General features: G+C 37.9%; 1 protein-coding gene across 8 annotated transcripts in view; it reads left to right on the top strand.

Moving 5' to 3' along the window:
• Positions 1 to 27713, top strand: part of vti1a (vesicle transport through interaction with t-SNAREs 1A) — a 144814-nt gene that overhangs the window by 62046 nt on the left and 55055 nt on the right. For all 8 annotated transcript variants that reach the window (XM_079851619.1, XM_079851618.1, XM_079851622.1 and 5 more), the window contains one exon: positions 19317 to 19387. In XM_079851619.1, the coding sequence (XP_079707745.1) occupies positions 19317 to 19387 (71 nt within the window). The remainder of the gene's footprint in view (positions 1 to 19316; positions 19388 to 27713) is intronic.

The following is a 27713-nucleotide window of genomic DNA, read 5'->3' as shown; positions in this document are numbered from 1 at the left end:
CATGTTCAAGAAACCAATTTGAAATGATTCGAGCTTTGTGACATGGTGCATTATCCTGCTGGAAGTAGCCATCAGAGGATGGGTACATGGTGGTCATAAAGGGATGGACATGGTCAGAAACAATGCTCAGGTAGGCCATGGCATTTAAACGATGCCCAATTGGCACTAAGGGGCCTAAAGTGTGCCAAGAAAACATCCCCCACACCATTACACCACCACCACCAGCCTGCACAGTGGTAACAAGGCATGATGGATCCATGTTCTCATTCTGTTTACGCCAAATTCTGACTCTACCATCTGAATGTCTCAACAGAAATCGAGACTCATCAAACCAGGCAACATTTTTCCATTCTTCAACTGTCCAATTTTAGTGAGCTCGTGCAAATTGTTGCCTCTTTTTCCTATTTGTAGTGGAGATGAGTGGTACCCGGTGGGGTCTTCTGCTGTTGTAGCGCATCCGCCTCAAGGTTGTGCGTGTTGTGGCTTCACAAATGCTTTGCTGCATACCTCTGTTGTAACGAGTGGTTATTTCAGTCAAAGTTGCTCTTCTATCAGCTTGAATCAGTCGGCCCATTCTCCTCTGACCTCTAGCATCAACAAGGCATTTTCGCCCACAGGACTGCCGCATACTGGATGTTTTTCCCTTTTCACACCATTCTTTGTAAACCCTAGAAATGGTTGTGCGTGAAAATCCCAGTAACTGAGCAGATTGTGACATACTCAGACCGGCCCGTCTGGCACCAACAACCATGCCACGCTCAAAATTGCTTAAATCACCTTTCTTTCCCATTCTGACATTCAGTTTGGAGTTCAGGAGATTGTCTTGACCAGGACCACACCCCTAAATGCATTGAAGCAACTGCCATGTGATTGGTTGATTAGATAATTGCATTAATGAGAAATTGAACAGGTGTTCCTAATAATCCTTTAGGTGAGTGTGTGTGTGTGTGTGTGTATATATATATATATATATATATATATATATATATATATATATATATATATATATATATATATATATATATATATATACATATATACATATATACATACACACACACACACGTATATGTGTGTATATGTACATATCCACAGACATGCACGTGCACAGACATATATATGATATATATAAATGTAATAATATATATACACACGTATAATGTAAACACTAACTGCTATGTTTGATGCGATTAATCAATGAGACAGCACTAATTATATTATATTATATTATATTATATTATATTATATTATATTATATTATATTATATTATATTATATTATATTATAGTGTATTATATCACATCAATTATATTACATTAGAATATATTATTATTTTTATTTCTATTTTTATTTTAATTTGTTTGGCCACAGACCCCTGAGGCTAGCAGGTGTACGTAAGGGCTGTAGACAATCTCTGTATGGAATTCCTGATGTGGAGGAATTTTTAAGCAGCACGTCCTCACCCTCGTTAGCCCCACTGGCGTCTCTTGACAGGGGTGGGCACTTCTCCTGGGGTTGGGGTACTATGCCAGCCCAGGCCAGGACACTGTTTCACCCTAAGTGAGCCCCCTGTCAGTGGCCCCTGCCACGGTCACAGCATAGCAGGGAGCAGGGCCCTGTCATGCGTCAGCACCAATTACAATCAGCTGTTACACACCACAGCTAATGCAGCCGCCCCAAGTAATACACACACGTCCTTTACTGTCACACTATTGTGCTCTAGCACACACAAATGCAAAATCAGAACAATCAAATTGCAGTTTTTGCCTGTAGTGGTAATGTATTAATGGACCGGAAATGCACACAAACGTATACGTTTTGCTTCCTGAATGAAGATCATTGAAGTGATGCGTTATATAGGAAGCAACTCTGCTTTTTCAGTCCACTAGAAAACATGAGCTTACAGACTTTGCCAGATTGGAAGGCCGTCCTTTATGCGCGAAGTCAAACACTTTCTTTTTGACTTTAACACACTCAGTAGATACTGATATGTGGCGAAAAAAGTCTCTTTTGAGTTTGCTTAACTCCCTTTAGCTCTTTATTTCTCTGAGCTGAGACTAATACAAAGAGACCTGTTTACATTAACCTTGAGAAATGTTCTCTCTGTGAGTGAAAGTAGATGGAACGTGCTCTCTTGTTGCTTTATATGATATGTTTTTGTGCTAGGCCAAGCAATTACATGAGAGAACTGGTTTCCAGGACAAAAGAGCCCCTACCTTGGTACATTACACACTTCAATTCCCACTATACTATAAAAGACCAATTAATAAATAAAGGCTGAAAAGGTGGAAAGTGAGAAGGATGTATGAAAAGAGCCGTGATATGAATATGATGCATGAAAGCATATGTACTATTTCATTTAAAGTGAAGACCAAAACCCTGAAGTCAGGTTTTTTAATTGTAGTGTGGTCAACCAATTCACTTTTTGTTTGACTCTCTAGTCATATCTCCATCCAGTGGAAGAACAATGTGTGGTTTTGGTAGGCAGAGTCTGGAGACAGTCACGTCTTTGTTAGTCGATGTTCGGGGCAGCTTGTGGTCCTGGTACTGGATTCTGTTTGTGAGGCTGTTGTCAGTCCATAAACAGCAGCGTATCACTGACAGCAGGGCCTCTGTCTTACATGACCACACAGCTGTTGTCTCGCAGATCTGTGTGTCACTCACTGTGTGTGTGTCCAGCAGTGACTGTGTGCATGTTCTTTTGTGAGTTTCCTCTCATTTTTCTAAATTAAAGGGATAGTTTACACAAATATTAAAATTCTGTCATCATCTACTTAACCCCATGTTAACTACCATTAAAATAGTTCATACAACTTGTACACTTTATTTTTCTGAGTCTACACAAGAGATTTGTTGAAGTTGTTCTTGAAATTATTTTACTTTATTTTCAGCTGTAGTTTTATGCGTCTCTTTAGGTTTATACATCTAACAGTACTTTCTGTGGTGGGTAGAAAAAAGACAGTCAACTTAATATAAAGTAAATATTAATTAGATATTTATTTTTACATTATTTACATTTTAAGCTGTAAATGGGTCTTTATACATAGCTACTTTTGTTTTAAAGGGAGTCCCTCTAAGGGATCATCATATTGTATTTTGCGTCTGTGGCATCAAAAAGTGAAAAAAAAAGAAAAAAAAAAAGATTATTTTTGTTGTTCTTTTTGGGGCTTGACACCATTTACTTTCATTGTATGGTAAATAGCAGCCAGGACATTCTTCACAACTTCTCAATTTGCATTCCTCGGATGAAAGAAAGTCATACAGGTTTTGTATGACATGAGAGTGAGTAAATGATGACTGTTTACTTTAGTGTGAGAACTGTAAAGCTTGAGTTGCATCCTTCAGTTGTAATAACATGTGTAGAAGTATATAGAATGTGCATGTTGAAAGACCTACAAACTGACTTCTGTGTGAATCTGAATCTTTAATATAGCTGTAGCACATTAAGTCTCTTTGTGTGTATGTGTGTGTCCCGACTGGCCCTGCAAGTGTCACACCTGTACTATGGCTTTGAGATGCAATGTCTGCGGGAAGTCCTGATGAAACCACGTCTTCTCTTCCCGTCACTCACGCTGGGGTCACATTCCATCATGCTGACTAGAGAGAGTGTGTGTGTGTGTGGCAACAGGCTGCTGTGAGTGGAACCAAACTCATCACTTCTTCCTGCCCACTGATCCACGCAACATAAAGGAAAGGTGGGCTCTGTTAGATGGCATGTATTATTCATGTAAGTGGTAAAGGTATTTGCGTTTTGTTATTACCCGCATTGTGCCTCAGTGCTTTGGTGGAGTTGGCCCCGCAGTCACATCCCAGACACCCGTGGGGATCCACTCCTGCATAAAACCACCGACCACCACCGACCAACTTCAAAAAACATAAGCAAATTATTTTGTTCAACTGCGACCATGACAATGTGTAACTCTCTGTAATAGATTAAAAGTACAAGTGTGAGAAAAAGATGAAGACGGAAGACAAAAGCAAGGAGGCAGACAGAGGGATTTGAAAAGGACAGCGACAGAGTTGACAATTGAGTTATAATATCCTGTCCTTTATGAATAATTAATTTGATGGCGCCGCACTCTCAGAAGTTAGATTAAATTAGTTCTGCCATGTCTAAAAAGTTAGATATGCTTCATTAGTGGATGAGATGGCAGGGAGGTTGCTTGGCTTGCCAGGGCTGTTGCAGTTAATTTAGGATTTTTTTTACACAGCGACTTTTATTCGGCATGGGTGATATTCGCTCCAATGCATGCTCTTGCATTTAACTGCATTTAAAACCATGCAGATCCCTCCGCAGCGCTGCACTGCATTGCAACACACTATTGAATTGTTTCAGCGTAATGCTTCTCTTATGAAGACGGCCAAGGCTGTTGGTATCCATAGAAATGGAACAATAGATGGGTGTTTCTTCAACTTAGGGCACTTTTTATGATTGCTTTATTTATCAATTTATACATTTTTACTTTATCCGAAGATCATAATGAAACAGACTTGGAAACTTTATTACCATGCTTTCATCATTTATCATTCAAGTGTTTAATGTTTCACCTTCGTCCAAGACCCAGACTTTAAATCTTCAACTGAAAATCTATCATAAATATGAATTACATTTTAAAAACTTAAATGAAATAAATAAATAAATATTCATACACCTTTTCAGTATTTATTTTGTAAAGTAGTTTTTCTTTCTTCCCCTCCCCCCAAAATTACTGTCTGTCCCTCATTTGTGGCTTCATTTCAACAACATGAAAACATTTAAACATGAAGTAATTGTTTTAAAAATCAAATTAGTGTACTAGGCTTCCGAGGAGACAACATTGTCAGTGAAGAGCGTGAGATGAAATATGAGACGTAATGAAAGCAATGAAAAAGCCCAAAGTAAATATCACTTGTGCACAGTATATGTTTTGTTGTGCTTTGTTTCAAATCAAAAGTATGAAAATATTATTTCATTTATTTAGGATACATTAAAACTAGCTGTAAATTACTCATAGAAAGACATTTGCCATTAATTTCATTTAATGTTAAAAAAAAACAATGACAGAATTATCTTTTATAAATTAGTAAGTGTGAAAGTGTTCTAAATACCAAAAATGCCCTCAGTTAAAGAAACACCTACAAACATTCAGATGAACTTTGCTCTTCAAAACGCTTTTAAGCATGACACACATTGAAAACACACCCCTGTAGTTTTGTTGGCTCCAAAAGCAAAAAGTAGTCTTGAAAGCTCCTAGAAACTTTGGTTTCTATTGCACACATAATGATATTTATAAACTTTTTTTTATTGTTTTTCCCAGCCCTGTTCTATCAATGTGTCTTCACTTGCATTTTAGTATCATCTGTTCAGTTTTACCTTGACTGTTTGCTGCAGTGCATAGCCTACCACTTGTGATTTGGTTGATTACTCTCATTCAGAAAAAAATGTCTAGTCTCAGGAGTCAGTGCACAAGGAAGATATTTGTGCCACTACACACTGGAAATCAGTTGAGTTCATTTCATTTTTACAGACTCTTCGGCCGCTTATGAAAGTTTTTTTTTGTGTTCTTCCAGCTCATTGTATGTTGTAAGTATTTTAAGAAGTACAGGAAGTGCAAAATGATTTTTTTTATTTTTATAAAGGACAAAGTGATTAAAGATTATAACTTGGCGCTTTGACATTCCTTGGATTCAAGTCTGTTTTTCTATTATGGTTAAAACCTACCCACAAATATAGTTTGTGTAGACCTCTGTGCTGATGTTATGTTGTGTATTTTCACTCTGGCATCTGACAATAATGTCTCTTCATCAGGCTAGCCGTGGCCATTGTTAAATGAGCCGCATGATGCGTCTCTTTTGTGCGCTCCCACCATGCCTCATCTCCTCCTTATAATAGCGTTTTTATTTGCCGTTCTCTTGAGATGGGAAGTGTGTTGGTATTAACCTAAAGAAACAGACAAACTGGTGTTTGGCCTGATAAAGCGGTAGTGTTCTGGCAAGCTGACACCTCGCCTGTTGTGATTGGAAAAAAATTCAGAGAAACCTTGTACTTAAAAAACAAACAAGCAAAAAACAGAAGGACAAGAACTTTTTGGATGCCCATCGCCACCAAAACCAGGTGAAGACCATGATATTCTAAGCTAAAAAAGAGCTTCTACCAGAAACTAGAATGATTGCTGGTGTGAAATTGTTTTTTTTTTTACAAAAGTGCAACATGCAATCATATAATACTACGAAACTTACATTTTAAACATAAAATTGCTAATTATTTTGTCTGTTTTTCTCCACCAGCTAAAATAATCAGAATCTGTTGTGCATCTCCTAGAAATACACAGTAGTGCTGTATTTTTAATTAATATGTTAAGTGTTTAATTCAGTGACTCACTCATAAAATCACTTGTTTCATTCCTGATTAAAAAAATCTGTGTTTTTAAATGAATAAGTTTGAGTGAATGATTAAGTGACTCGCTCACAAAGACACTTGTTTTATTTTCTGAATGAAATGTGGTCTTGAACGAATCGGTTGAATGAATGATTCTGTGACTAATTTGTCACCACCGACTCGCTAAACACTGTAGCCTGCAGAAAGAGTCACAGAAATATGCCAATGACTTTTTAATGAAAGTTATTGAATAGTGTTGCTTAAATATTGGGAGTATGGTAATTATGACTAGAGTAGAAATAAATCATAAATAGTAATTTCTACTCTTAAAGTTCTTAAACTTGTGTTAATGTCATTACAGAAGTTTCCAAAGTGTTTAACAAAAATGTCACTGCTTAAAACCATCAATTTACATCAAGTGAGTTACGTCTCGATCTCCCCAGGTTCCCATAAAGCTTTGCTCATCTAATTTTTAAAAGGTTCTCAGTTTGAAGTGGCTTTTTTCTCCCCCAAAAGTGGTTCCATTTCAATCGCAGCTTTATATAAGCTGATCGGTAAACATGTTTAACCAGTGCATTTTCTGTGTGTTATGAGACAACTGTTTGGCTCATGAGTATTAATGAACTCAAAGCTGGAGTGGGAGAATCCCTAAGTGTTGGTAACTGTCAGATTCTGTCAGCGCTATGAATCCTAACAGCACAAAGTAGCGTGCCGCCGTGTGCTTCCGATTCAAACTCATGTTTGATGTCTTGCTTTCACGCCCTCCATTTCTGCTTAAGCCAAATTACTGCAGACAGTCCTAATTCTCCAGAGAATTTTTGTTTGTTTTGTGAGAATACATATTTTACATATCATTGGCATGTCGCTGATGTATTTAGCAGCATATAAGTGGAGAGAGAGCTATATTTTTGCTTTTGGTTTTGGCTGAATCAGGGCTGTCTTTGTAAGAAACCTGACATGGCTTTGTGTAAATGTTCTAAATAATGAAGCACAAACTGAGGACCCCCGAATCCTTGGAGAACTCTGCTGTCCCGCAGAGATCAGTCTGTCTCGCAGGCAAAATCGCCATCGTCTCTCCTCTGCTTTTTGTTTTATAGGTCAGAGAAGAAACCATTTTTTTTTTCATACATTGAAAGTCAGTGGGGTCCAATGTTGTTTTACTCCTTTGAATTTCATTGAAAGCACAAAAAAAAGAGTTGAAACATTATTGAAAACATCATCTTTGATGATCCACATAAAAAATCAAATACATAGGTTTGGAACAACTTGTAAATGTTGAAAGATTTATTGTTTTGTGTGAACTACCATTTTTTTCTGCTACTTACCATGAATCATAACCTGTGAGTGCTTTGTGGCAACTTACTTTTCTTAGCAGGTAATGAGAATACTGGACCACAAATGATTGCGTGAGGTCAGTGAAACTTTCTATTTCAGCTGAACCAATCGAAGCCCACCTGACACCTGTAGGTTGAAAGAGCATTGTTATTAGAGGGTTATTAGAGAAAGAGCATTGAGATTAGTGCTTTAATATGAATCTGTACTATCAGATAACGAGTCCTGGCATTATTCAGTCTCACCGTTCCCATTGTTTTGAGTGGATTACTGTGGGAAGGAGTGAACATTTAAACAAAACTCAATGGATTGGTGGATTAGTTTAAAAAGAGAGAGCTAGTGAAAACTCAAATCAGTAGGTGTTTAAATGTGCTAAAGTTTTGAGTGCTACTCGGGGGCGGCTGTCAAAACATGCAAATGAGGGTGACGGCACATTGTTTTGACAAATATAATTAAGGTGTTTCAATTTGGAGTCCTACGATACACAGGACTGCAGGGCTCCCCAAGCGCTCTGCTAATTGTGAAGATTGCTTTTAAGATCTGAATGCTTGTTGGGTTTTTGTTTGCTTTTTTTTCTTATTGGATAATGAACTGTTAGGAAGTGTTAGATCTTGGCATCGTTTCGACTGAGGTTTTTGTCAGAGATAGGCAGGGATGAACACCCTGAGGTGTTGTGTTTTACAGATAATTAAAAGGCAAAATTTGTGTTTGGCTGTTTGATCTGCCTGTCAACTTTCTGATTAGAGGCGTTACAGGCTTTAATCAACAGTAATGGGATCATTAACGTTCCTAAACTGTTTAAAAGAACGTCAGGATTTTCTTTCAGTCCGACACATTGGAGCTGGTGAGTCTGGCAGGGTGTGAAGTTTGCTGGTGTTCAGTAAATGATGTGCAGCATGTGATTAGGAGGAAGTGAGGTGATTATAAGAGCAGACCTCCCCCTGCAGCAGCAACGCCAGCTTGCGTTTATCTGTTTCTCACTTCTTCCACTGTCTCTCTCGTTTTGCTCTTTTACGCTCCTACAGCACATCTTTCCCATTCCCATCCCATATTTTGTATTTGATAGCGCCCTTTTCATCTGAATCCGTGACATTGTCAGCCTAAAAATATGGATTGTCACACGGAAGTATTCTGATGAGATCCTTGTTTATTATGACATATGAAGACGAATGCATGTTTCTTGCTTTCTTTGAACAGCAGTGACTGTACACAAGGAGTAATCTTTTGGCCTGGCCCTCTTTGCTCTGAAATAGATGGAAAAAAATGCAAAAAAATAAAGTGGCAGCACATACATCAATATTAATAAAGTCAACTGACAGTGTACCACTGTTTATTAATTTCGCTCGGTCACGTTTGGTGCACATTTCAGCTCAGCTGGGGCCTAATCTGCACGAAGAAATCATTTCCTGCTCTGAAAGAATGAAGTGAACGAGTGAATTTGATGGGTGCGGATTGACCTGCGGTAGATGTATGGCTCTCCAGTGGCCCATGGAAACTCTGCCTGTTTAATTGAGGAACCTGAAAGCAGTGGGCAGCCGGGACTTTTGTAAGCGAGGCAATCAAGACCTGCCCCAGACTCTATTAGTTTTCATTTGGATGCTTCAGTAATGCCAGTTGATTAAATTAAAGCAATTTGCTGCAAAAACAAAACAAAAAACTAACCACCTTTCCCACCCACCGTGTCAAAAGCATAGGTTTTACTGTAAGTGCTGTTGTTTGGGCTGTGTTAGGTAAGACAGAAATGGGTCTCCTTTTTCTCTTAGTTTGATGACAATTTATGGATGATTCTTCAATCATGGGTACTTTTGACTACTTAAAATCTTGAAAATGCTACTAATGTATGTTAAAATGATCACATTTGCTGGAATAAAGATATGATTACTCACAAATGATGAAATATTTGATTTATCCTATAGAAAACAATTGTAGAAATAGTTTGAATACTATATGGTCAGATGTGTTTTGAAGGCCTTGTGGCCTACATGACTGTGAGAAATAATTATTGCAAAGTTCAAATGCATCTGAGAAAGTCTTTGCGCCCACTGTGCAGTTTTTGAGAAGTCAGAGAATTTCCATTAAACAACAGATGGCTGTGAAAGACCAAAGAAGATTTCAAAACCATTATTAAAATGTGTTAAATAAATATGTCACTTGGAGGCATCAACCTCTGGGAAAGAGTTGATTGTCCTTGAAAAATGTTACGTCTTGCATCTGAGAAAGGGTTGACCACCAGGATTCCACTATTAGAGAGAAAGGTGAGAGAAGTAAAACTTAATTGTGGGAAACAGGATGGGTGAATCTTACAAGAATATGAAGTTGCATGGCCATTGCGAAATAACAGATGTATAAGAATGGCGCCGTGGCCAGAGACAAATTCAGATAGAGCAGCTGTCATCTCGGCTTTGTTGCTTTGTTCAATAAAGTCTTGTTTTGACTGCTGGAACTCTGCCTCTTAAGCTTCATTTGCAAGAAAGAGGAGACTTTTCACCACAACATAAACCCTGATGCAAAAATCTTAATTTAATTTTTTTACAAAAAAGCTAAATGTTTACATATAAATATCAAATAAGTTTGAGTCTTAATTTTAACTAATTATAGAGGGAAGTCAAAAAGTCTGGTTACCAAATTGGAACAATTCTGGCAAGTTTAACATTTCAGCTTTCTTAAAAATGATAGGTGATTAAAGTGACAATAATAACTTTCAATTTTTCTATAAAGTTACTTTATTTATTTATTTATTAATTTTTATTATAGGCTATTACTTTTTCCACTTTAATTTTCTTTGTTTTATTTCTTTTCATAGAGGACAAAAAGTTCTAATAATTGAAGAATCATGCCATCTGCTGATATTCTGATACAGGAGTGGGGTCGCTATTGATGTTTCTAGAATGTGTTTCTCATCTTTGTTTGTTTTTGAGTTCATAGGGGCATTCAGCTATTGAACCCATTCTCCAGCATGCCTTGTCCTCCGGTCCTTCCAGAGGCACTGATAGAGTCTTCCCTTTCAAAGCTCAATCTTGGAAGAATGGAAGTAGGAGGGGAAATCAGTGTTCATTTTCTCTGTCCTCCCCCCCAGCTTAAACAAATGGTTCTATTAGCGCACGCTCTCCCTCTGGCATGGTCATTCATACCCATTAAACCTTTGTCTTATCAGCCAGAAGAAGCCCTAACATCTCCACGCATAACAATCGGCAGTGATCTGGCCTTTAGAAGAGTGTGTGAGATGTGCTGTGTGTGAGAGAGAGACTGAGTGAGAGAGAAGATAATGATTAATAGGGAAAGTTGAGTGGCCGGCTAATAAAGATTTGTCTTAATCAGAAGTGATTTGTCAGAGCAGAAGCGCGGCAGGGTCAGGGCTGAGCCAATGAATAAAACAGAGCCCAGTGGAGTGAAAAAAGGCCAGTGAAATGGGGCCTGATTACCCAGCGCTTGCTCTTGCGCAGACAGGCCGTGGCCCTTACCTTATTTCTCTCCATCTTGCTCATTCATTCCTCTGAAACCAATATATTCTCTTGATATCCATATCATTCCATCAGTCCTCTGTCTATTGAGGCTGTTGAACACTTACTTGTGTCCTTATCGTGGTTTTGAACAAGACTAGGCCCAAGTTTAACTGTATTTGTATTTAAAACACCTCAGTTGTGGTGTTAAAAAGGCTCAGTTGATGTTGACTATGTATGTAAAACACCAAAAAAAGTATAATAGAAGCGTTCATATGTCTTGTGCACTATATTTGATGTATTCTGAAGCCATACGGTAGATTTTATTGATATGATTCACAGTGTGGACTGAATCTTTTGTTTACAATGATTCAACTGTCTCCGTGATCCGATCTATAAGCTAGATATTTTTAATTGCTCACAAAATATAATTATTAAATTTAATAATATTCACAATTTGAACTGAATCATTTGTTTTTAAATCAGACTTCCACTAAACTTGGGAACAGATTAGTGAACGTATCGTTCTTTTGCGCCAGTTCTTGTCAATGTACTAGATGATTTATTTCAGCAGTTTTCGAAGATTCCACATAAGAAAGAAAATCATTTGGGTTTGGGCTGGTAAATAATGACAGAATTTTCATTTTTGAAATTGTTTCTTCATTCTACAACAGAGCTCAAGTTTGGTGGGGTCAGCAGTTGAATACTGTTAACAAATAACAAGAATAATAAAAGTGCCGTCAGCACTTTGCTCCCAGATAGGGGAATAACTTGTCTAAAATAAAGAGAAAGGAACTGTGTTTCTGCGTTGCTCTTTGTGTGTGTGTGTCTTTGTGGGACAGTCAGTGTTGGACCTGCCTTTACTCTTCCCATGGGCACTTTTGCTCTCATTTGGCTGTGTCTGTGGATTGTGTCCAGATAGAAGTGTGTGTGGTAACCTTCAAAAAGTGGCTGGAACTCTGTAATAAAAAGCAGTCCGGAGCCTGGGAGTGAGCCTGTGTCAGGGCATGTACCCTTTCAGCTCTGGGGACAGACAGAGGGCTTCAGACAACTCAGATAGGACTCACACTCAAACAGCTGCTGTAAAATTGATGATGTGCCCAATTATACGTGTCTGCTGAGGGGAGGTGGATGGACAGATATAAGGACGATGGAACGAAGAGGTGGAAAACGCTTCTTCCCCGGTGTGTTCTGCCTCCATCTTACTGCCAACGGCTGGCAGGAAGAGGGGATGAAAACGAGTGACATTCGGACCTCCGAGATGTCCTCAGTGATTTGATGTTCCTGCAGGCCAAGCTCAAAGGCAGACAGGCACGGTCAGTCACAGAAGGGAAAGACAGACAGACCGGAAGATGAAAGAATCTTTGACTGCACTAACACAATGTTTCGGCGGTGTGGGGTGAAAGGAAAAGTATTAATGTAGAAGCAATACACTCAGAATTAAAAGAAATAAGACAAAAAGACGATAAAAATAAATAAACTACATCTAGTGGAATTGCTAGTTATTAAAGACTGAGTGTCAAGGTGTTTTAGAGACTTCTCGTGCTGAATCACAATAGGCTGGTAATCAATACAGATTTTCTGATCTGTTTTGATTCGAGTCTGTTTCGTTTCTGACTAATTTAATTTATAATGTCCATTTTGCTTGTAGAAATACATTCTTTGCCTTATCTAGTGTTGTAAACCGGATCATAAAAGTCATTGTTTGGGGATTCGGGATTCACCGGTCATGTTGTATGTTTTAGAGTCACCAAAAAGATCTGATTGATTAGTGTCATTCATTTCGGGAATTAGACCTGTTTTTGATTCACTAAAAATAACTAGTTGGTATAAGTCATTTGTTCATTAGACAGATTCTTGTTGTATGTTTGTTTCTTCATGCAGCTCACAAAGACAATGCAATAGAAAGACGTTTCCATTATTTTGCCATTATACTTTTTATTAGTAAACTCACTGTCATATGATTTATTTTTTTCTTTTGCTGTGGCTGCTGAAAAGTGGTGCAGGAAACAATCCAGTGAACCTGTAAACTTGGTACATTACGGAAACTTTAATTAAAGCAATACATGGCTCAATTATGCTAGCCTGGCTCCACCCTCCTACGTACTTCCGCTCAGTTTTCATTTTCCTTCAGTACTCCGTCTGGGTTTGCGGTATATTCGTGGGCCAAATTTTTACCGGTCGAATCAGCGAACAGAGGGAGTGGCTTAGAACGATGACGTTGAGGTCGTGCTCTAGTTTGAGTTGTAGGGTTACGTCACGACTAAACCTTAGTGATTGGTGAAAGATCCAGAGTGGCTCTTGGCAGATCCCACCTTCAAGGAAGTTAACGCTTGTCAATGGAGAGTGGCCAGACTCTCTGTACAAATGAAATGTACAAGAGTCTGGTAGGACCAGGCTACAATTATGCCATGTTGAGTTAGTAAAAGATCATTTTGGATTTAAAGAATCAATATCAAATGATTTATGAATGATGTTCAAATGATGATTGCGATTAATCCGAAAATTTATATTTTTACCCAGCCCCCCAATACTTAAAGGGGTCATGACATGTTTTATTTTATTTTATTATTATGGTCCCCTAGGTGCAATTATAATATTACTATAGTTTTTTTAACAAAAAACTTTTAAAATGTAGTGATTTATGACCTTTTCCCACCCTGTTTCTCATCCTCTGATTCAAACAGTCTGTTTTGGGGGTGTTTCCCCTTTAAGAGTTCAGTGTTAACGCCTACTGTTATGATTGGCTAACGTCAGTGCCTATGCATCAATTATGTGTGCCCACAGATGTATGAGTGGGTTGGTCAGTTTGACAGCCAACATCTTTTGATATGGGGCCTGAACATGGCGGTCTCTGAAAACAATATGCAAGTAAACTAAGTAAAAACACTGTGATTATTCATAATGAATGAAATTGCATTTTAAAAAGTAGTTTAAAGTTTTAAATACATTACTTACAGTTTGCGTCGTCGTTGTTGAGCCCAGAATAGTCGGCACGGCCTTATCTTTGAGCAACAGTTTTCTGGCAAAGCCAGCATCATATTGGGATTTGTTCTCAAAACAGTCATCCTTAAAATGTATAGAACAAACGCTTAAATTAACACTACAGTGACTGGGACGTCCGCAAAAAATAAAGTGCATCCATTTTTCCCTGACGTCTGGATCTTTCGGCAGCGTATTCAAAGATGTTGTTTGTCCATAGCCAGGAACAGCAAATCTGCGTGGCATCGTAATTTTCCTGTACATAGACCCACTCGCTGTCCGTCGACTGAGCACTTGTGAGGCGCGTGGCGCGACAACGATACGAAATGAGCGTAGTTGTCTTGTGCTGGAGGCGGTCATATGCAAACGGCTGGTACGTCACTTCGCACCGTGACGTCACTTCTTACCATGGATCCAGAACGAGCTGTGTTTAGAGCTTGATTAAATAAATGGTTCGTTTATAATGGGGAGGACATCTTAAGCTATGAAACTTGCAGGACTTTTTAATGGTACAAAGACCTCTTATATACCAAAAGATCAAGGCAAAATTGGTTTCTCATGTCATGACCCCTTTAAAAATGTAATGAACATCACAGTACATGTCACAACTAATATATTGCAATGCATCACAATATTATAATTGGATTGCAATCGAAACTGTGCCAGATGCATGCAGATTTTTGCCTTTCAGTACAAATGCTATGTAATGTTATGCTCTCTATTCAAGTTCAGGTTTGTTAAACTTTGGCCAATTTGGTATTTAGATTGATTAATTTGTCACAGATTGATCTCAGGTCAATGTACTGTAATGCATACAATAGATATTTTGACACATTGAATTCATTATTCTTATTTGTGATTTGTGATTTATTAAAAGCAGATGCTAGCTTGACTTCGTTGTGGGGTCCAAAATAGTGTTGCATTCATAAATCTGTAATGACCATCCTTTGCATCTGTATTCTTGCATGTTTCACTTGGCATTTGTCCAGTTCTGTGTCTCATAGATAGAATTGCATTTTTCACTTCATCATTTTAACTGTGGGAAATTAAATTATGACCACATAAATCTTATATAATATTGTGAGAAAGAATAATAATAATTTGAAATATGATAGTATTGGCACAGCCCTACTCTAATATAAAGCAGTTAGAGCAGAGGTCTTGTCCACAAGTGGTGGTCAGCAATCAATTAAAAAGTCTGCATTAAAACCAGCCCATCGGTAATGATTGTGCTGATATAGATTTTAGTAATATCCTTGTTAAATGGGCCTTGGGGATCTGGATCTTTAACTAGAGCAGGCCTGTGGAAAAGCTTGGCGTCAGGGTCATTTAAATTGTTAATAGGGCCTTAAACGGGGAAGAATATTTTATATCATTATGAGCACGAAGCCGTGATCGTAAGCATGGAGTCTACTTATTTATTTATTTATTTAGTTAGTTAGTTTTTTCTTCTTCTCATTCTCGAATGCCTGTTTTTCACAGCTACACCCTCAATTTACAGAATGTCAGCGTCCTCATTAAAGCGTGTGATAATTAATTAGCACCTCATTAAGTAGACATGTATCCAAAGTGATGCTTGCAAAAGAATAAATGACCATAATTCATGCTACGCTTCATGTGTATAGTTTTATTGCACATAATGATGACCTGTAATCTAAATGTAATGCATCTTGGCGTCAGTATTTTGTTGTCGTATATAACAATTAAAACACCTTTTTAATGCCACTGTTAAAGGGTTAGTTCACCCAAAAATTAATATGTTGGTGTTGTTGTTTTCCATACAATGAAAACCATTGTTTTTTTAACCTCGCAGACTTTCATTCTTATAGGCAAAACCTGAAATTCTTCAAATATTTTCTTTTCTGTTTTGGAGAAGAAAATTAGCCAGGTTTTGAACATGAGAGAATTTTCATTTTTGGGCATAGTATCCCTCTATGATGTCAAGTGAGAAGTCAGCGAGAATGTCTACAATGACGAGTGAGAAATTTTTCGCTCTATTTTTTTCTTCTTAGAAAAGGAAGCAAGGGAAATCATGCTGTTTTCCCTTTCTCACAGAGTGTTTGTTTTTCTCCAGCCAAACTCTCTGCTCAAACCTCTGCCACATTCTTGTTTAAGTCTCAAATATACGAATAGAGAAGAGAGACAGATAGATCAGATTATTAGTGAAATATAAACGGAGACAAACCGATATATCAAAAGAGGAAGAGAGCCGTGGAATTGTGGGTTGGTAAAGTTCCTCTCACCCGTGGGATGTGGTGTACACACAGCTAATCGTCCAACAGTGTGTGTTTTTGTGTGTATGTGTGTGTGCTTTTGGAGCTCGTTCTTAATGGCAACATCAATTTGCGGTCCCACAACTAAGAGAAATATTTATCTTTGCGCTCATGCACAGGGGAAAGAGAAACCAGAGTCCATAATGTGTTTAACAGTGTGTTGGCCGCAGGAATATTACATTATACAGAGTTTGGTTTTAACAGCTTTTATTCCGTGTTTTTAGTGGCACAGGAAGACACCATGGAACGGTTTTATGTAGTTAGTCAGCCAGCCCATCTGTTTCTTGATTTTGTGGAAATTCTTTTATGTACCTGCTCTATTTCCCCACTCATATTTCTTTTGTATTCATTTGCATTCACTTCGCTTACATTAGGCTGAGTCTTAACCTACGTGGATAGCAGCAATTGGAATCAGTGGAGATAGAGAAGCTCACAAGCCTTGAATAGGAGACCTTGATTCTGAATATCTTGATATCAAGAAAGCAGTTACAACACAAAGGCGTCAGAGAAATATTTCAATCAAAGTTTTCAACTTTTTGTCCATAGCAACTTCGTTTTCCTCCCTCCTGTTTATTTGTATCTCGTTGAGCTTAGATTATAGCGTGCTGACAGGATTGTTTCATTTGCGCTAGACCCCTTCATGTCAGCGATCTCATCTATCATCTGAAGTGATATATGAGCAAGCGTGTCTGAGCGCATGTGTATTGCATTGTTGCCATTGTGGCCGTGTCACATTCATTTGTTTAAGGCCCCTTTCGCACTGGACAGAGACAGATAGCGGTGCTTAATTTTCTTTACACAAGATTTCCACTCATGGGTGGGCGGCAGCGTGTCTCAGGCTCGACGACCGTCCATGGTTATGATGGTTATTAATATCTCTATTCGCTCTTTTAATCTGGCCTATCTGTCACATGCGCTGTGACTGCTCTATCTAATCTGAGTATCCTTCAGTCTGTCCTCAGTCTGATTGGAAATTAATGAAGGCAAGAGACGCGCGTGTAACCACGTCTTGTGTCTGTCTTTCTCGTTTTCTGATATTTAGTGCTAGCGCAGATGTGGCCCGTTCCTCTGTTCCTCGAGCGTCAAGCTGACTCTTTGAGAGCTGCACCTGTGTAGCGTAATCCAGTCATGAGTGTGTTGTTTACTCACAATTGTTTGGTGCATTTGAAAGCGTAGCTTTGATCCATGCAAAGATTTTTCACTTCACTTTTTTTTTTTTACTCCCTTCCTCTCCAGACTGCTAATGTGGTTTCTACTTATAGTGGAAAGGATTTTTCAGGAAGAAGGGAGGGTGGGATTTTTGTTTTGTTCAGGTTTTTTTTTTTTTTTTTGACCCTTGGGATGTGAATATGACAGTGACCATGGACAGGCTTGTCAGACGCCATGTATGAGATGTTTATCTAAGTGCGAGCGAATAAATGGGTGTACGTCCGTGACAGATGAAATGTGTTTATAAGCAAGCAGCTGAATATTGCATGTGCTGTTCGTGCTCGGTGTGATGCGGCATGCTGGGATATGCAAAATATTTAAGTCAGCATATTGGTGAGAAGGAGAGATGTAGTTTGAGATTCCTAGACATCAGAGATCATGGTTGTAACTAGACTTTTACATGGGTGTTGCTAGGTGGTTGCTATGGTTTTTGACTGTTTTTTGTTTCAAAGAACCCACTTCAAGTTTCTGAAATCCTGATATGTCCCTCCTTCATAAGTCTTTAACTTGATCAAAGTCAAAAAATGTTTTAAAGGCAAGACATTTACTAATTTGGGCTATTTTGCTTCCATGGCATCACATGTTCTCATGTGACCGAAACGTTTGCCACAGTTTCATTAAAGCATTGGTTTTATCTTACAGTTGGTGGTTCCCCTTCATTGTTAGAGTGTGTAGCCCTGTTTGAAGTGTTTCCCGGACTAGAAAGAAAACATCCAAAATGTAAATTTATGATTATTTGTATTATCTTTGATTTCTTTGCATCTGTAGATTTCAATTACAATACAAATATTTAAAGGCCATTTAAAAAAAAATTCTCTACTTGATTAGCACTTATGTTCAACAAACTTTTATTCCTTTCTATATTCTGAAGGATTTTACAGAATGTTTTGTTTATATAACATTCACCTGATTTATATATCATTGTATTTGTATAAAAAAAAAAAAAAATGTTGTTGTTGCTTTTTTAGCGCGCTGTTGGCAGTATTTGGAGAATGTATTTAGTTAGTATTTTTGTATTTATGGAGTTATATAAAGATATCCCAAATCCTCTAAACACAAATTACTCGAAAATGTCACCAAAAGGAACTTGGCTTTAACCAGTGTTCAGATTTTTGTTCTGGAAATGTATGCAGATCAGTGCATATTTAATTACATAATGAATCATTTGCATATTTAAAAAAACATTTCATAAAACTTGTAATACAAAAGACAATTGTCTTAAAGTACTGTGATTTAATAAACTGGGGAAAGTATGGCAATATCTATTATTCAGACATTTTACACTATTCACCTGCAGTGTTAAATACAAATTTAGGAATTTATTCGCCAAATGTGTTTCTATCAAAGTTTATATGCAAGTCTTCTTACAGAATGAAAAAAAAAAAACACTTTTTTTTGTTTTGTTTTTTACTAGTGCCATACAAAAAGGTCCACTGTCTATTATCAGTAGTCTTACTATGTATTAATTACAGCTCACATAGAAGTCACTTTCAAACTAGGCAGCTTTCTGTTCTGTTAGCAGCTAACTTGAACCTGTATTAAAATCTGCTTAGGGAAATCTTTCGCTCTCACTCAAGATTCCTGATCGTGTGGATTCCTATTAAAATGACCGGATGGCCCGAAAAAATCAAAGATCAGGAGTAAATGCGCTTGCATCTTAAGACGGCCTAAACAACATTTTGTGTTTTTATTTCACCCTGTCCCTCCTCTTATCCTCTACAGAGCAAGTGGGACAAGAGATCCTTGCCAACCTGAACAGCGACCGTGAGAAGATTCAGAGATCCCGCGACCGGGTGAGTTTACAACCACAAACACACTCAAACAACTCCTGAGACAGTCCTCGGGAGGCTACACTCAAACAGAACAAAAACACACACTTTTCTCACTAAGCAATTACGCAGGCTTACAAATACTTGACTTGATCAGATCTTGGCTCTTTGGGATGACACAAAGTGCCCTAGATCAGACACTTGACAAGAGGACAGGAGCACACTCAAGTGCAGGCAGTTAACACCAGATCGCACCTCTCATGCATTAGCATAGCAGGCCTGCTGGAGTGATTGATTGAATGTACAGAGAACAGAATGTTTGACACAGAGCACAGCACCAATAAGAAGCCTTTGTAGTTGTCCTGTCTCATGTGGTGAGGTCACGCATGATGCAAGACTGTCTAAACGGGCATAGATGGACAACAAACACCTCCGGACAGAACAAGGGTTTGTTCTCTGTTCTTCCGGCTGCTATAATTCTGAAAGTCTTTCCGCAGCTACATGTGTGACTGTGCTGGACACTAGATACTTTTCCTGATATATGTTTTAATAGTGGTCACAAAAAATATTTGTACATTTAAGCCACATTTAAAAATAACAGAATTTCACTGCAATAATATAAATGAAAATAGCTTATAAATTGTGGTAATCTTTCCAGTTGATATAAAGCTGATTTTTAGTTTATGTAGATATAGGTGCCCTAAAATAACTGTATTTCTATAGTTTTAAAATGTATGACCTAAAAAGTGTTTTTTTTTTTGTAAAATGCATTTCTTAAAATGGTCTGCTTGAGCTATCTTTTTTTATTTATTAATTTTTTTTTTTTTTTTTATAATTGCCACTAGGGCTGCACGATAATGATTAAACTGATAATCACGATTATTTTGCTCAAAATTATTACGATTATTCTCATTTGAGAAACTACAGAGAAAGAGAAGAGACAGTTAACGGTTTATATATATATACAGTGAGGAAAATAAGTATTTGAACACCCTGCTATTTTGCAAGTTCTCCCACTTAGAAATCATGGAGGGGTCTGAAATTGTTATCGTAGGTGCATGTCCACTGTGAGAGACATAATCAAAACAAAAACAAAAATCCAGAAATCACAATGTATGATTTTTTAACTATTTATTTGTATGATACAGCTGCAAATAAGTATTTGAACACCTGAGAAAATCAATGTTAATATTTGGTACAGTAGCCTTTGTTTGCAATTACAGAGGTCAAACATTTCCTGTAGTTTTTCACCAGGTTTGCACACACTGCAGGAGGGATGTTGGCCCACTCCTCCACACAGATCTTCTCTAGATCAGTCAGGTTTCTGGGCTGTCGCTGAGAAACACGGAGTTTGAGCTCCCTCCAAAGATTCTCTATTGGGTTTAGGTCTGGAGACTGGCTAGGCCACGCCAGAACCTTGATATGCTTCTTACAGAGCCACTCCTTGGTTATCCTGGCTGTGTGCTTCGGGTCATTGTCATGTTGGAAGACCCAGCCTCGACCCATCTTCAATGCTCTAACTGAGGGAAGGAGGTTGTTCCCCAAAATCTCGCAATACATGGCCCCGGTCATCCTCTCCTTAATACAGTGCAGTCGCCCTGTCCCATGTGCAGAAAAACACCCCCAAAGCATGATGCTACCACCCCCATGCTTCACAGTAGGGATGGTGTTCTTGGGATGGTACTCATCATTCTTCTTCCTCCAAACACGTTTAGTGGAATTATGACCAAAAAGTTCTATTTTGGTCTCATCTGACCACATGACTTTCTCCCATGACTCCTCTGGATCATCCAAATGGTCATTGGCAAACTTAAGACGGGCCTTGACATGTGCTGGTTTAAGCAGGGGAACCTTCCGTGCCATGCATGATTTCAAACCATGACGTCTTAGTGTATTACCAACAGTAACCTTGGAAACGGTGGTCCCAGCTCTTTTCAGGTCATTGACCAGCTCCTCCCGTGTAGTTCTGGGCTGATTTCTCACCTTTCTTAGGATCATTGAGACCCCACGAGGTGAGATCTTGCATGGAGCCCCAGTCCGAGGGAGATTGACAGTCATGTTTAGCTTCTTCCATTTTCTAATGATTGCTCCAACAGTGGACCTTTTTTCACCAAGCTGCTTGGCAATTTCCCCGTAGCCCTTTCCAGCCTTGTGGAGGTGTACAATTTTGTCTCTAGTGTCTTTGGACAGCTCTTTGGTCTTGGCCATGTTAGTAGTTGGATTCTTACTGATTGTATGGGGTGGACAGGTGTCTTTATGCAGCTAACGACCTCAAACAGGTGCATCTAATTTAGGATAATAAATGGAGTGGAGGTGGACATTTTAAAGGCAGACTAACAGGTCTTTGAGGGTCAGAATTCTAGCTGATAGACAGGTGTTCAAATACTTATTTGCAGCTGTATCATACAAATAAATAGTTAAAAAATCATATATTGTGATTTCTGGATTTTTTTTTTTAGATTATGTCTCTCACAGTGGACATGCACCTACGATGACAATTTCAGACCCCTCCATGATTTCCAAGTGGGAGAACTTGCAAAATAGCAGGGTGTTCAAATACTTATTTTCCTCACTGTATATATATGTAAAACGGGTTTGAAATTAACTTTCACCCACCGGCCATTTTGGTAACAAAATTTAAGTTACCGGCCATTCAGAACTTCTACTTGAGGAGATTCCCCCCTTCCATGTAAAGTGATTTGAGTGCTGAGAAAAGCTCTATATAAATGTAATGAATTATTTTTATTAATATTCTCCTTGCCAAAAAAAGAAATTACACAGCTTATTTATATAAGGCTATATTCAAATTTGGACTTCATACATTCATTTCTTATTCAAACAAAATCCTGTCATCCAGATATCTCCACACTTCCTCTTTCATTCTCATCTTTTTTACCAAACATGTGTTTTAAGTGGACAGATCAATACAGTACAAAGAACATGTAGGATGTTGTAAAATATCAATGTCTTTTCTGTTAACCAAATGCTTTTTAATCTACGCTATTGCTTCAATGCAAGTGAACAAGCGCACCGTTATTTGTTGTGTAGTGACGTGTGTGTTCAAGTAAGTCAGAATTGCGCAGATTCTGCGCAATACACTGTATTTAATAGATCATGATGACTCACGAGTATTTGCGCAAAATCCGCACAGATTTGGCTTACCCGCCAAAGTTCATTTTTAGCCGCATTTGGCGGGTTGGCGGGTGTTAATTTCAAACCATCAGACTTCATTTAAACAACTATGACAACTTCCTCAGACAGCAAGTCAATACAAATGGCATGATTTAACGTTAGATGAGCGCTTGTGATGCGTCTTCACATTAGATCTTCTAAGCGACACATTTCGGTTGCAAATGAGACAAAGTACAGATCGCTCAGCAAATTTGTACTGCAAAGAAAAATAGTGTAATATACTTGTTGATTCACACTGAAAACGGTCAGTGGCTGTCGTTTTCAACTGATTATGAACATTATGAAAACTGGTAAAAACTTAAACTTCAAAAAATAGAACCGTGAAACTCATTTAGAAACTGATTTAGTCACATAAACACCACAAGTGGCTTGTGAAGAAACAGACTGGCTGTATAACAATTTCATGCAAACAGAATATCGCTGTGGAGATCAGTGCTTTTTCCGCAGTGTAGAGCACGCGCGCAGGGTTGCCAGATTGCACAGATTAAGTAAAACACTGGGCATTAAATGTAAGAGAAAAGCTCTGTTTGGGTGATTTGGGAGATTTAAGCTATTTAGATCTGGCAACCACAAACATCAACGCTAGTGGGGAATTGTTAACATTAACAATGCAAGATAATGCAGATGTCTAATAAAAAAAAAGCGTTTTCAGGATAAAAAACGAGCGGGCAAATATCGCGACGATTTTTTAAAAATGAATCGAGAGAGGCAGATATCGTTATCGCGATTAAAATACGATTAATCGTGCAGCCCTAATTGCCACTTTGTTATTCTGTATCTTATTCAATGACATACATATTTTTTTTATGTGTGACTTAAGTGTCCAAATACTTTTTGTGGCCACTCTATCTAATATATGCAGAACATTTAATAAATGTAATATATCCATCATTTCTCGATTTAACTTGTTTCTCAGTCTCAATTCAATTATATCTAATTGAATTAGATTTTATATACGCATAATTTAACACACACACACACACACACACACACACACACACACACACACATATATACAGTATACATACATATATACACATATGTATATATACCCAGCCGTATCGGTTCACTTAGTTTGAAAGGTGATGATATAGAGGGCTGTTGCGAGCTTTTTTTGAGTGTCACTCCTCCTACCAGGTATCAAATGTCTCTCCCTACATACTCATCCCATTTTTACTCCCCCCTCCTTACTTCAACCTTTATTTGTTACTTTATCCTCTGCATGTATAATCGTTATTACCTTTCCATATCTCAGTCCATCCCTCCTTTTTTGTTTGTCCCTGCCGTGTCCACTGTCATAGTCTTACCTCTGTCTCTTTTTTTCTCTTTCTTTGCTAAAGACTGGTATAGAGAGCTCAGTCAGGGGCCTCTCTGATGGCTTCTTAAGAAGGATGCTTAAAGATCACAACATGGCAGTTGGGCAGGCAGCTCATTTCAAAGGAAATAAAACATTTCCTTTCAAAGGTCTGCTGTCTATGGAGAATAGCTCTCCTTCCCTGGAGCCCCGACTGGCCCTCACACTTTAAAGACAGGAAAAATGGAGAGGAGAAAAGAAAAGAAAGCATGATAAGAAGACATTAGATGGAAAGAGCAATAAACTGCTTTTTGAGAGAAGGAAACGGCAGATGAAAGAGTTTTTGGAGTGTCTCTTAACAATCAGTTCACTCAGTCTCTTTCAAACAGACGCACACAAACACTAAGAGAGACCTAGTGCCTTGCAAGCAGCTCTATTACTATTGCTCATCCTCAGTGAACAAGCTTTTGAACAAGCCTCTAACCCTAACTTTAAGTTTGACACATAACTTATCCCACACCTACTTGATTAGTGCTATTACGGTTACAAACAATAAGAATTAACATTAAAATGAGTGGAAAAATCCCATAGACTAACGACTCTAATTCCACTGACTTCAGGTTGTTCAATTCAATTCATAGTTTGGCTTCTAAAAAAGTGTATCATTTTGTCCTGCAATTTGATTTGCTTATACTAGCATTTCAAAATGGACCCAAAATTGTCAATTAGGAACAAACTGCCATTTGTATTCCAGAGTTCTGTTCAAATTGGCATTTCCGAATGTCAAATGTAATGTTTTTTTGCATGATAAACTTTAAAATAAGTTGGACATAAATGTTTACTTCAGGTTGTTTTCAGGTTTCGTAGTCCGTATTTTTTACTCCGAGACATGGATTACATCATTACAGTGTTGCATTTTCTCCCTGGTTTGGTAGACTTTGACAAGACATTTTAAAACAGACCAAAATTTGTTATTCGTATGAGCGGGAATCATAAAAATATTTTTAGAAGTCACAAAGATTAAATGATTATTAGAGTCTTGATTGACCAAATTTCCTCTCATGTAAATGTTGGTTTTTAAAATGTCTTGATGTATGGCCAATATTCCTGTTTCTGGTTATGCTACAATAGTTTTTTGTGGTATTTTTCTTTATTTAGGTTTAGGCCTGCGTGACTGTGACTCTTAACTCTATTCAGTGAAATTCAGGCATTGAATCAAGCTACTGGGAATCATCTTACCAAGACCATTTGCTAGTCTGTAATCAGACTCTGCTCTAGATCTTCTGTACTGGTAATCTCTTTTGTTGTTGGTCTTGTTTTGGGTTCCTAATTCACGGAGAGCTCCACCGTGTGTTTTCATGCTGTCACAACTTTGACCAGAGAGTGAAACAGAGAGGGATTTTGGGAAAAGCCAAGGGAGCTCTCATGGGACAGATTCATCGTTGAGAGAGACATCAGGCAGCTCTTGGGCTGTTGGTGATGCCAGAACCCAAACACGCCTAAAACCACATCTGTCCCTGAGCCTGCCCGCTAACATACACACACACACACACACACACACACGCACACATACACATGTCCCCGCTGACTGTGAGGACAGAGAAGGAGGCTTTCTCAAGGAGGCTAGCCAGAGTCACGTATCTGACGGCTGCCAGAACTCTGGCTTTACTTCCATAGCAATGTCAGCATTCCTAAACACACACACATACACATCTCCAGATGGATGCCTTTTACTTATGCGTCCCGCTACATGAGCCATATATTGAATATTAAACATATACACATTTAAAAGAGGAAGGAAGTGTTGCAACAAACAGGAAATGTAGTTACTAAATGAATGAAAGATAATTTTAGTAGCTTCTCTCACTAAAGTAGACATTCTAAAGCCCTATTTGGACGGTAATTGTTTCTCATGGGGTTGTAAGGTACTTTCAACATTAACAGGGGTTAGTCGGTGATTTTATTGCTGCCCGAATCCAGAATGTCAGTGTTTTTCTCCCACCACCCACGTAAAAATCCCTGGCTGAATTACTCATTGTTTTTTGACAAACACCAAGGTCGTGTGGTAATTTAATTGCTGTCCGTATCCACATCACTGAGTTTACAAGAAGAGATCAGTTAAAAGTTCTCTGTTTTAAAAATCCTTTTTGACCACTGCCGAGTACTGCACAGTTGCGCTTCGCTGTAATTTGGATGCATTTGAAAGATGTAGCCTATACTTTTATTACTGAAATGCTGGAAATTATTTACAAGAATGATGTTTCATCACTGCTCAAAGGAGAAATAGAAGACAAGCATGTAAACATTTAAAATGGGCATTTGTTATGGCAGCAATTATATACATAAAAATATAAACCAAGCAGCTTTATGCTTACCTCATGTAAGTAAGTGCCTGTATTAACCCTCTGAGGTCGGCAAACGCGCCGGCGCGTTTTGCCGTATTTTCTTCACATTGTAGCACTATAAACTTAAATTTCTCCGTCATTTATGGTCATACAGAAAAAAGAAATATAAAAAAAGAATCTGTGATATTTTTACTTTTGTAGGTGTCCACTTACAATCAAATCAAAACATTGTGCTTTTGTAAAATAAAGAAAATAAACAGGGTGTGCGTTCTGCCTCTCCGTCGCGGTGAACTTTTTTTTCTTGAGCAAGTCTATAAACTGAAACAAAACTCAGCGAATACTTGTCACACATTTATGAGCCATATACCTTTATAAACATTTAAGTGTGCACTTTTAAATGATCGGATTCAAACTGAAAACAAATATTCTCTGTTTAAGTAATTTGTATAAAACCAACAAGATGTCCAGCTTCTCAAACGCTTCCTAATTATTTTTTAATTTGAACACGCCCACTCGCGCAAAAGATATTCACATGCAAATCTCCACATGGAACGCGAAAGCGCTCGTTACCTCAGAAACAAAACACCAAAACACTTCACAAGTCTCTGCTTTTCGTCGAGTTTGAAAGGCGCACCGTGAGCTTACATTGGATTTAGGCTACCTCAGAAGAAGAAGAATGCGATTTGAAGACAAGAAAGATACAGGTAAGAAATTCTTACATATTAGTTTGTTATTGTTGCATAAATTTCACATTGCAGTTGAACTGTTGCTAGATATATGGTGAATATTATAATATTTAGACCCGTGTTTACTGTTACTGTGTTTGTGGATATCTGCTCAAATGTAGATATGTATATGGTAAGTTAACCATAATGTTTTATATTTGAGCGCGATCGCGTTTGAATGTATCATATTTGGATCGCGATCGCGTTTGAAAAGCACCAAACGGCTTCATGTTTTTACTATTATCTCATTTCATATCATCATAACGAATGGAAACATTAGAAGTAACATGATAATCAATATATTTTTCTCTAGCTTAGTTGTTACTGAAATATTTTGGAAGATTTATAGGCTGATATGGTTATTGTTATTATTATTTTATGCAGCACTGTGCATAGCCTATGCCTACAAGGCACAACAAACCTGGTGTTCATTATATTATATATTGTTGGAAACATTTATGTGTGTGTGTATGTGTGTATTCTGTGAATTTTAAAAAGCAATTTTAACCAGAAAAATCTCAAATTTATTCCCAAAATCGTGCAGGCCTATAGTTTCTCTTGATATCAGTTTGTTCACTTTTTTTCTTTTTTTCTTTCAGGGCCCAGATGCCACTCCTGCTAACTTCAACATTCACATGAGTTTGTACATGAACATGGTAAAGTGAAAATCCAAAACCTTGGAAATGAAAGGTATGTACAATGTTTTTAGGAATGGCACAAAGGTCTCTGTCTTTGGATAATTGTTTTCAATGAGTGCTTTTTTGTCATTTGTTTTGTATCTTTGGATTATGTTG

The sequence above is a fragment of the Squalius cephalus genome (genome assembly GCF_949319135.1).
Source record: "Squalius cephalus genome assembly, chromosome: 19".
NCBI classification, from domain to species: domain Eukaryota; kingdom Metazoa; phylum Chordata; class Actinopteri; order Cypriniformes; family Leuciscidae; genus Squalius; species Squalius cephalus.
The sequence above is the reverse complement of the archived record's forward strand: the minus strand, read 5'-3'. Positions and strand labels throughout refer to the sequence as shown.